The sequence below is a fragment of the Herpailurus yagouaroundi genome, unplaced genomic scaffold (assembly GCF_014898765.1).
Source record: "Herpailurus yagouaroundi ecotype Mexico unplaced genomic scaffold, PumYag 160, whole genome shotgun sequence".
In the NCBI taxonomy this organism is placed as follows: Eukaryota; Metazoa; Chordata; class Mammalia; order Carnivora; family Felidae; genus Herpailurus; species Herpailurus yagouaroundi.
Genome location: NW_024412401.1, coordinates 19,703,103 through 19,712,510, shown reverse-complemented (window position 1 = coordinate 19,712,510; position 9,408 = coordinate 19,703,103). Strand labels below are relative to the sequence as shown.

General features: G+C 52.6%; 1 protein-coding gene across 2 annotated transcripts; it reads left to right on the top strand.

Annotated features, from left to right (window-relative positions):
- Positions 1-325: 325 nt before the first annotated feature.
- MYORG (myogenesis regulating glycosidase) lies at positions 326-7,621 on the top strand. 2 transcript variants are annotated; one of them, XM_040481499.1, is made up of 3 exons: positions 326-551; positions 3,378-3,522; positions 3,820-7,621. In XM_040481499.1, the coding sequence occupies exon 3, from the start codon at positions 3,893-3,895 to the stop codon at positions 6,035-6,037; it is 2,145 nt and encodes a 714-aa protein (XP_040337433.1). In that variant the 5' UTR covers positions 326-551; positions 3,378-3,522; positions 3,820-3,892; the 3' UTR covers positions 6,038-7,621. The 2 variants fall into 2 exon arrangements, with proteins under 2 accessions (XP_040337433.1, XP_040337434.1); XM_040481500.1 differs by lacking the exon at positions 3,378-3,522.
- Positions 7,622-9,408: the final 1,787 nt, after the last annotated feature.

The window sequence follows — 9,408 nt, the reverse complement described above, 5'->3', positions numbered from 1 at the left end:
GGGGAAAGAATCCCAAGAGCCAACCCTGCCCCTTTACCCTGTGGCTCGTTTCTCCTCATACACATCCCAAATTTAGCCTAGAAGTTCAAGAATCCCAAGTCTACAACTGCTCCTTCCTTCCTCCAGAACTACATTTCCCAAGAAGGCCTAGGGCAGAGCCCCGCCTGAATGCGGTAAGCAACTGCCCGGCGGGGGCGGGCCTGAAGGCAGGGGGCGGAGCCGGGAGGCCTCCGGCTGGTGGCCCTCCAGAGTTGCCCGGAGGTGGGCACAAAACAGTAGAAGAAAGGTGGGGGCTAAGGGGTGGGGCCTTATGTCCGCGTGACAATGTGGGCAGGGGGATCGAGCACCAGGGGCGGGGCTGGACTCCGAAGCCCGAAATGAAACGGAACGACCGGGGCGTGGCCGAGCAGGAAGAGGGCGGGTCCCGAGGAGGGCCTCAGCTGTTTCCCAGCTTGGCAGAGGCCCACGCTGTGCCGTGGCAGCGCAACTCCGGCTAGCGTGGAGGGAATCTTCGGGAGCCTCCCTTCACCCCCACTTCTGGGGTCACTGCCGTGAGTGAGCCCAGCGGTGGGACTTTGGGGGGGGGGTGTTGAGGAAGCACACTTCCTGAACTTTCACTCCTACTAATGAGTAGGGGTGCGAGTCTGGACACTTGGGCCCCTTCTCAAGCCGCGGTTCCCAGCGGGAGGCTGGCCCCTAGACCTCATTCTGTGCCTTCGGGCACTGTAGCTGTAGCGCTGGGGTGGGGTTGGAGTATTCCAAGCTGTAGGCGCAGTCACTCGATCCCTTCGGATCCTGTCATTGAGGAGGGCAAGGAGATGGGCGGGATCGAGTTGCCTTTGACATTCCTCCCTCCAAGCCCCCCCCCCCCCCATGGAATTATGTTGGGCAAACGACTCAACTTGGCATGCCCTCCTTTCTTTGGGGCCAGGCCGGGCCCTCCCCCACAGATCCGGCCAAGGGCCGGCGGCCAAGACTGAGGTTGAGTGTCAAGTGGGGAAAGGCTTGGCTAGGTCAGACCTCACCTGCTGGCATTAGCCTGTGGTTGGCCAGATGGCGGAGGCGGCAGATTACAGGGGTCTCTAACGCTGTTAACACAGGAACCATAGTTCCTCCTCCACAGCCGCGATACCAGATGCCATTAAAATTGCCCCTTTCCTACCCCCAAGTAGCCTTCCTGGAGCAAGTAGCAGCATCAGTCCTTGAGAAGATAGGCTTCACTATGCACAAACTCACCTGAGTGGGTGGGAACCTGTCCCACCCTCTGGCCCACAAAGCTCCTTTCCTCTGCTGCATTCAGACAGCCAGTCGGACCATTATCTCCCATCTCTTGAAAATTATGCTGTGGAGGGTTAAGCTGGGATTTTGTATTAGGCAACCTTGCTACCTGGTGACTTCAAACAAGTTCTTTCTTCTGTTTGGGCAAGTTTCTTCATCTGTAGAATAGGCACTATAGCTATGCTTCTTGTTCAGTATTATTGTTAGAGTTGGATGCTGTGGTGGCATTTGGGAGACCATTACAGGGCCTGCATGGAGTGGGTGCCTAGGCCTGTGGGTTCCTGTTCTTCACACACACACACACACACACACACACACACACACACACACACACAAAACCTTGGAATTCTAGAACATTAAGATTCTCAGAACCTGTTGGAAAGGGCTTTTGAGGTCATCTTGGTGGCCTTTCTATGCCTCCAGGTGTAATGAGATAGGCAGATTTAATATGAAAGTTTTGAGGATGCCCTCACCCTGTTCTCTGTCCTCTTCAGATATGGACCCTTTCCCCTTATTCCCTCAGTGCCCAGAAGGGGGCCTTGATTGTCCTGAATGAATGAATGAATGAATATAAATGTACAGCAGGTACTTCTTTGGGTTTTGCTTAGCTTGAGGGCATCAGTTAAAGGCTACTGTGTTCATTCTCCAGGAGGGCTTTTCTAATCTGTTCCTACAGGAAGGGAAGTCCATATTGGTGTTGGGAAGTTTTGAAAGCTAAGTTGTGTGGGATGAGAGAAAGAGAGTAAGAGGCTGTTCCAGACCAGCTGGAACTGACCAGCTTAGGGAGTTGGGGGGAGGGAGCGCAGAGAATGAGGTCCTGAGACAACACCTCACTGGAGGGGAGGGGAGATTGTAGGGAGCTGTATATTGACATCTGGGATCAAATTCTGGTCTGTACCTGTCATTCTTGACAGTTTCTTCATGGGAGAGGTGGGGGAGTTGAGGACCCTGAGCAGTTCTGGCATCTCCTTGGAAAGAGCTGAGGACTTTGAGACAGACACTGGCATCTGGGAGGAGACTAATTACTATTTGCCAGTCTCCCTCTCTACTTCCTCCCAGCTGGAACAGGTGGGCAGCCGGCTGGCACTGTGTATGTCTGTGTGTGCACCTAGCTGGTGCTATTTCTTTGTTGAACTTTGCCCTGAGGGCTGAGATAGGAAGGGTCAGTGGCCTTGAGTAGCAGATTGGGACACACACCTCCCCCCAAGTCTGTGGGTTTTGTTTGTTTGTTTGGTTTTTGGTATTTTTTTTTGTTTTTTTTTTTGTTTTGTTTTGTTTTGTTTTTTTGCAGTCATATCTGTGTGTTTAGCATACACTGTATGAGAGTGTATGTAGTGCAGTAGGGGGTGTCTGATAGGTGAAGGAGAGACATTGGCCCAGTGTGGCTAGGCAAAACTTCCTAGGGCATATGGCTGAAGGATTTAGATTAGGAAAGGAATGAGTTTGGTGGTCACAGGATAGGCCTGCCTGGAAATGGAATCAGAAAGCAGATGAGACCATGACATGCCTTAACTCTTGATTGCAAAGTTTACACTTCTGAATTTAATCCTGGGGGTCAGGAGCAGCTCTCTAAACTAGGAGGAGATATAGTCTCATAAGTGCTTTAAGAAGATCACCATGGTTGCTGTAAGCAGAAGGCATTGGGGGAAAAAGAAGTTGGAAGCAGGGAGGTCTAGGGGGAAAGTACTGCAATGATACAGGGGAGAAATGACAGTGCCCAAACTAGGGCAGGGGCAGCAGGAGAGTCAGTGAGTGGTAGAGACACATCCAGGAGGTAGCTGGCCAACAGATGTGTTGCCAGGAGGAGAGAGCAGGAAGGTTGGCAGAAAAATGGACTTGGTGAGCAATTACTGAGAACAGGGTGGAATTTGAGAGAGCAAAGAAAGGGTGGTCTGAGAAGTCACCATGGCCCCCAGGCAAGACTCTTTACCCCAGCCCTAATGTCCAGACTGAACCCTGCCTCTCTCCAAAGCAGGCCCAAGACCGAGGCTGGCTTTGGGTATCTTCTCTAATCTCTAGATTTAATCTGACTTTTGACTCAAGATTAAATTCCATGCCTGAGATGTTCCCCCTTCTCTCCTCTCCCCCTCTGGGGACAGGAAAGCCAGCCTACTGCCCAGTTAAAGGTCTGAAGGAGCTGGTTGGATTATCTTCCCTCTCCCATCATGGCGCTCTCCAGATCCCTCCTCTTCTCTTCAGCCTGAACTGCATCCATGTGTGATCCAGGGAGGCCTGACTAATTCTGTGAGTCTAGACAGCTCCCTGACCCTGCCTGGGTTTGTTCTTCCACCAGGGAAATGGGGATGTATGCCATCTGCCCCTCCCCATTCAGAGTCCTGACTAATTTTGTCAAAAACTGGGCTCATGAGAAAGAGTGGGTAAGATACAGATGGTTCTGTTAAGGGTCAAGCCTTTAGTCCCAGACCTTACATCCCAGTAATACAACCTTTCCAAAGTATACACCTCTTCTTTCTTGCTGCAGCAAAGGGAGATACTATGGAATGAGAAAGCTCAGTTCTACTTCTCTCTTTCCCCTTCCAGAATCAGGCAGGCCAGGTTCAGATGCGCTTTGTTGGGTGGTCCTACTGCCCACTCCTTCCATAACTGGGGGCTGATGCCCCAGAACCCTCAGGAGAAGAGCCAAGCCTATCCCCGCCGCCGCCCTGGGAGCCACACAGACCATAAGAGTCCCAAGGCCACCGCAGGCGCAGCTATGTACACCTTCTTGCCTGATAACTTCTCGCCTGCCAAGCCCAAGCCGTCCAAAGAGCTGAAACCACTGCTAGGCTCCGCGGTGCTGGGGCTGCTGCTGGTGTTGGCGGCAGTGGTGGCCTGGTGCTACTACAGTGCCTCTTTACGCAAAGCAGAACGCCTGCGTGCGGAGCTGCTGGACCTCAATCGAGGCGGCTTCTCCATCCGCAACCAGAAGGGTGAGCAAGTCTTCCGACTGGCCTTCCGCTCAGGCATGCTGGACCTTGACTCCTGCAGCCGCGACGGTGCCCTGCTCGGCTGTTCTCGCACAGCAGATGGGCGCCCGCTGCACTTCTTTATCCAGACTGTAAGGCCCAAGGACACGGTCATGTGCTACCGTGTGCGCTGGGAGGAGGCAGCTCCAGGGCGCGCGGTGGAACACGCCATGTTCCTGGGCGATGCAGCGGCACACTGGTACGGCGGTGCTGAGATGAGGACCCAGCACTGGCCTATCCGCCTGGATGGCCAGCAGGAGCCACAGCCCTTCGTCACCAGTGATGTCTACTCCTCTGACGCCGCATTCGGAGGCATCCTCGAACGTTACTGGCTGTCATCGCGTGCGGCTGCCATCAAGGTCAACGACTCAGTGCCCTTCCACTTGGGCTGGAACGGCACCGAACGCTCGCTGCGGCTGCAGGCCCGCTACCATGACACGCCCTACAAGCCACCTGCTGGCCGCTCCGCAGCACCAGAGCTCAGCTACCGTGTGTGTGTCGGCTCTGATGTTACTTCAATCCACAAATACATGGTTCGACGCTATTTCAACAAACCGTCAAGGGTGCCAGCACCCGAGGCCTTCAGGGACCCCATCTGGTCCACGTGGGTGCTGTATGGGCGTGCCGTGAACCAGGACAAAGTGCAACGTTTCGCCCAGCAGATCCGCCAGCACCGATTCAACAGCAGCCACCTGGAAATAGATGACATGTACACACCTGCCTATGGAGACTTCGACTTCGACGAGGCCAAGTTCCCCAATGCCACTGACATGTTTCGCCGTCTGCGCGACGCCGGCTTTCGCGTCACGCTCTGGGTTCACCCGTTTGTGAACTACAACTCATCGTGCTTTGGTGAGGGTGTAGAACGTGAGCTGTTCGTACGCGAACCCACTGGCCGGCTGCCCGCGCTTGTGCGCTGGTGGAATGGCATCGGCGCGGTGCTGGACTTCACACGCCCAGAGGCTCGTGACTGGTTCCAGGGACACCTGCGGCGGCTGCGCTCCCGCTATGCTGTGGCTTCCTTCAAGTTTGATGCAGGAGAGGTCAGCTATTTGCCACGGGACTTTAGCACTTACAGGCCGCTGTCCGACCCCAGCATATGGAGCCGACGCTACACTGAAATGGCACTGCCCTTCTTCTCTCTGGCAGAGGTTCGCGTGGGCTACCAGTCACAGAACATCTCGTGCTTCTTCCGTCTAGTGGACCGCGACTCGGTGTGGGGCTATGATCTGGGGCTGCGCTCGCTCATCCCCGCGGTGCTCACCGTCAGCATGCTGGGCTACCCATTCATCTTGCCCGATATGGTGGGTGGAAATGCAGTGTCTGAGCGCACAGTGGGTGGTAGCGAAGTGCCGGAGCGTGAGCTATATGTTCGCTGGCTGGAGGTGGCCGCCTTCATGCCCGCTATGCAGTTCTCAGTCCCACCTTGGCAATATGACGCCGAAGTGGTGGCTATCGCGCACAAGTTTGCAGCGCTTAGGGCCTCACTCGTAGCGCCGCTATTGCTTGAGCTGGCTGGTGAGGTCACCGACACAGGCGACCCCATCGTGCGCCCCCTCTGGTGGATTGCGCCAGGCGATGAGACAGCACACCGCATCGACTCGCAGTTCCTTATCGGAGACACGCTGCTGGTGGCTCCAGTACTGGAGCCAGGCAAGCAGGAGCGAGACGTCTACCTGCCTGCAGGCAAGTGGCGCAGCTATAAGGGTGAGCTTTTTGACAAAACCCCCGTGCTGCTTACTGATTACCCAGTGGACCTGGATGAGGTTGCCTACTTCATCTGGGCATCCTGACCCAACCCAGGACCCAGGAATCCCACAGCCCTAACCTTTGTCTTCATGCAGGCGTTTAACCCTCCATCACAACCACACCGTGCATCCCCAGGAAGGTCCCACCTCTGCAGTTCCCACTAAGTGGGTGCTGACATAAATGTGCTCTAGCCAGCTCCTGCAGGGCCAGGTGAGGGGGCGCTGAAGCAACTTCCCATTTCAACGCACAATCCTAAAGACACTCTTTCCCTCCATGCTCACTGCAGTCTGCAGAAACCTCTTTCTGAGGTGGGAGCGAGAGAACTCTGAGGTAAAATGCCAGCTATCTTCCTATTACACGATTGTGTTTTAAAAGCACAGAGAGAAACCTTACTGTCCGTCCTGGCCTGAATGGCCATCTTTGTCCTTCTAAGGTTGGGACTTGATCCTTTTAATGTCCCCAAAGAGCTCCCTGCCACACTTAGAAAGGCACATTCTTGGTGTTGGAAGCCAGGCCCCGAGTTCCCAGCACTCGCCTGAAGTGTGTTGACCTGGTCCTACCCCAGCTAAGGAGATGGGATGGAGGTGTCTGGCCAACAGACAAGGAGGATGGAGGTCCCATCCCAGAGGATAGAAGGACTGGGCACAGCACTGAGCCATCATTGTTGTCCCTCATTTGTGAAGAGACTCCTAATGCTGCACTTACCCATCTATGTAAACACATGGGCTCAGCCCTGGACCAGGGCCATGGCCTAATGGGCAAGGACTTGCAAGGCCATGCAGACCCAACTTGGTGCCTTAATTCAAGAACCTGTGTGTGTGTGTGTGTGTGTGTGTGTGTGTGAAAGAGAGAGAGAGAGAGAGAGAGAGAGAGAGAGAGGCACCATGTGTTCCTGGATCTATGGAATGAACACAATACTTCTGAAGCTGGATGAGCCTGGAAGGAGGGGACAGGAAGCAAATTTGAGGTTTTGATTGTTGATCTGGCCCTCTTCTGGTTGATGTCTCTGGGACTATAGCAGGAAATAAATAGCGCTTTCAAGATTTCTCAGCTGCCTCACTCCCTGCATACATGGCAGGGGTGTGGCGTAAAAGGGAGCGAGCGGTGTTCTTTTTCTGATGGTAGTGTGCTTTGGCACGTGAACTACATTTGCACATCGACACCTGTAAATACACATACAGGGTAAGGTGTTTCGTTTCAGCCGTTTTCCCTTTCTAAGAAGAGCAACCTCAGCCAGAGTAAATCTCCCTGACTTTGCAGCTGAGTCTGAAGAAGTGGCTTACCAGAGCGGGGAGGTAGGAAACAGGGCAGGGCTCAGCTTCCCTCAACCCCTAAAGAATGCATCCTTTTGTCCACTCCTCCACCCCCTCTATTTCCCCAGTGTGAAGAATGCCTAATGAAAGTTTGGAGGCACTCACAGATGTCTATCTTGAGTGCTGATTTTACCACTTGTCTACAAGCTGTGTGATTTTAAGCAAGCTGCTTACACTTATTGAACCTCAGTTTCCTCATATGTAAAATGGTGATGATAATGCCTACCTCCCAGGATATTGTGGGAATTATAAGTACAGATGTATGTAAAGTGCCTGGCACAAGTAGGTGCTCAATAAAAGGTAGCTATTAAACTATTTCTTGGTTTTTGTTGTTGTGGGGTTTTACTGCATAAAAACAAGGATTTTTCTAGGCCCCAGCTCCCAACCCAACTGGCTTCCTCTGGGCCTGCCTGTTTCCCAAACATTTGCACATCGCACCCAGTTGAGCTCTGAGTTTGTGACCCAAAGGGCACTGTGGTCCAGAGAAAGGCAAGAGGAGAGATATCTGAAAGTGGGATGTCAGGAGCCAGGATTCCTGTGTCCCCAGGAGATGGGGAGTATATGAATGAACTTCCTTCTCCTTTTTGTCAAGAGCATCCATCCATCAGTACTCAGTGATGAACCTCCTGGGGCCCCAGCAACCATCTATAGGTTGTGGAGTGACTGTAGAAGCAGAACACCCAGGCTGGGTCCTGGAAGGTTCCCTAAGTGGCTGGAGAGCATGACTCACACTTGAATGGCCCTCCAACTTTCTTTGCAATCTGAAGCCAGTTTAACTAACCTCTTAAGCCATGGTTTCTTCATCTTTTGAATGGAATTTCTAGGATTCATTGAGATGGACCTGTAAAGCACTTATGCAAAAATTGGCAAAGAGTAAGTGCTCAATAAATGGTAACTCCTATCAACTCTTCTTTTAAACAAGGGACACTAAACAAGAAACAAACAAAAAAGCCTGCCTAGAACCTATGCTGTCCATGTGGTAGCTACTACCCACATGTGCCTTCTTAAATTTAATTTTAAAATCAACTAAAATGAAATAAAATTAAAAATACAGTTCTTCAGGCACACTAGCCACATTTCAAGTGTTCAAAAGCCATGTGTGACTAGTGAGTGGCTAACATATTGGACAGGACATATTATAGTTGCAGAAAGTTCTAGTGGACAGCCCAAGATGAAGCAGTGTGTGCTGTCTGAGATGGCATGGGGAAGGATAAAACAATCTGTAAGGCCTAAGTAATCTGGCATGGAGGAGGAGGCATACACCCTTCAGAAGGGCGGTAAGGGTGGGCAGCAGGGTCTTAGTGTCTTACAGCCTAGATGGGGGAGGGGGCAAACCGTACTCACTGAGCATTCACTGTGTGCTGGGACAGGGCCAAAGGGAAGAGTGCCCTTTTCTGGCCAATTCCAGCACACTGGCCCTTGGCTTGTGATCTGGTTTCTGGCCAGGCTTTTGCCATTTTCATTAATCACAAAAGCACAGATGAACAAACTGAAGCACTGAGAGAGGAGGGTATTGGCAGAAGATTAGTAACCAAGACTAGACTGGAATGTGGTGTTCTGCACCCAAACGCCTAGAATCTCCTACCCACCTTTCATCAGCATGGTCTAGCACTGGCCTGTATACTACCAAGGATGGGGAGCCAGCCAAAATGTATATTTCTGAAGCTGCCACCCACTGTTTCTGGGTCAAGAAGTGTTTTCCCTTCCCCACTGATACCAAAACAGAGAGATTCAAGAAGGGGGTGGAAGACCAGAATTGCAGGAGCCATGAGAAAGAGCTAGATCTTGGGAGATAGGGGAAGGTGAGGGAACTGAGTTGGAAGCTACCTCTACCCTTCTTTTGGCCCCTTCCAGCCTTGTCCTGCACCCCATCCCTCCCCATCCTCTTGTGCATTCCCAATTTATGTTTCTCTGCATATCTGGTGGGGGTGGCTGTCCTTACTCCATAGAACTTCCGGCAGCCTTGTATGACCAGAATTCCTAATTGGCCTCCCTATACCCCTGAGCTGGCTGGTGGGGGCTAATATTCAGGAATGGGGAACTCCTCCAGAGGTAATGGATGGGGACAGAGTGGCCACTGTAGGAGATCTGGGACTGGGGCC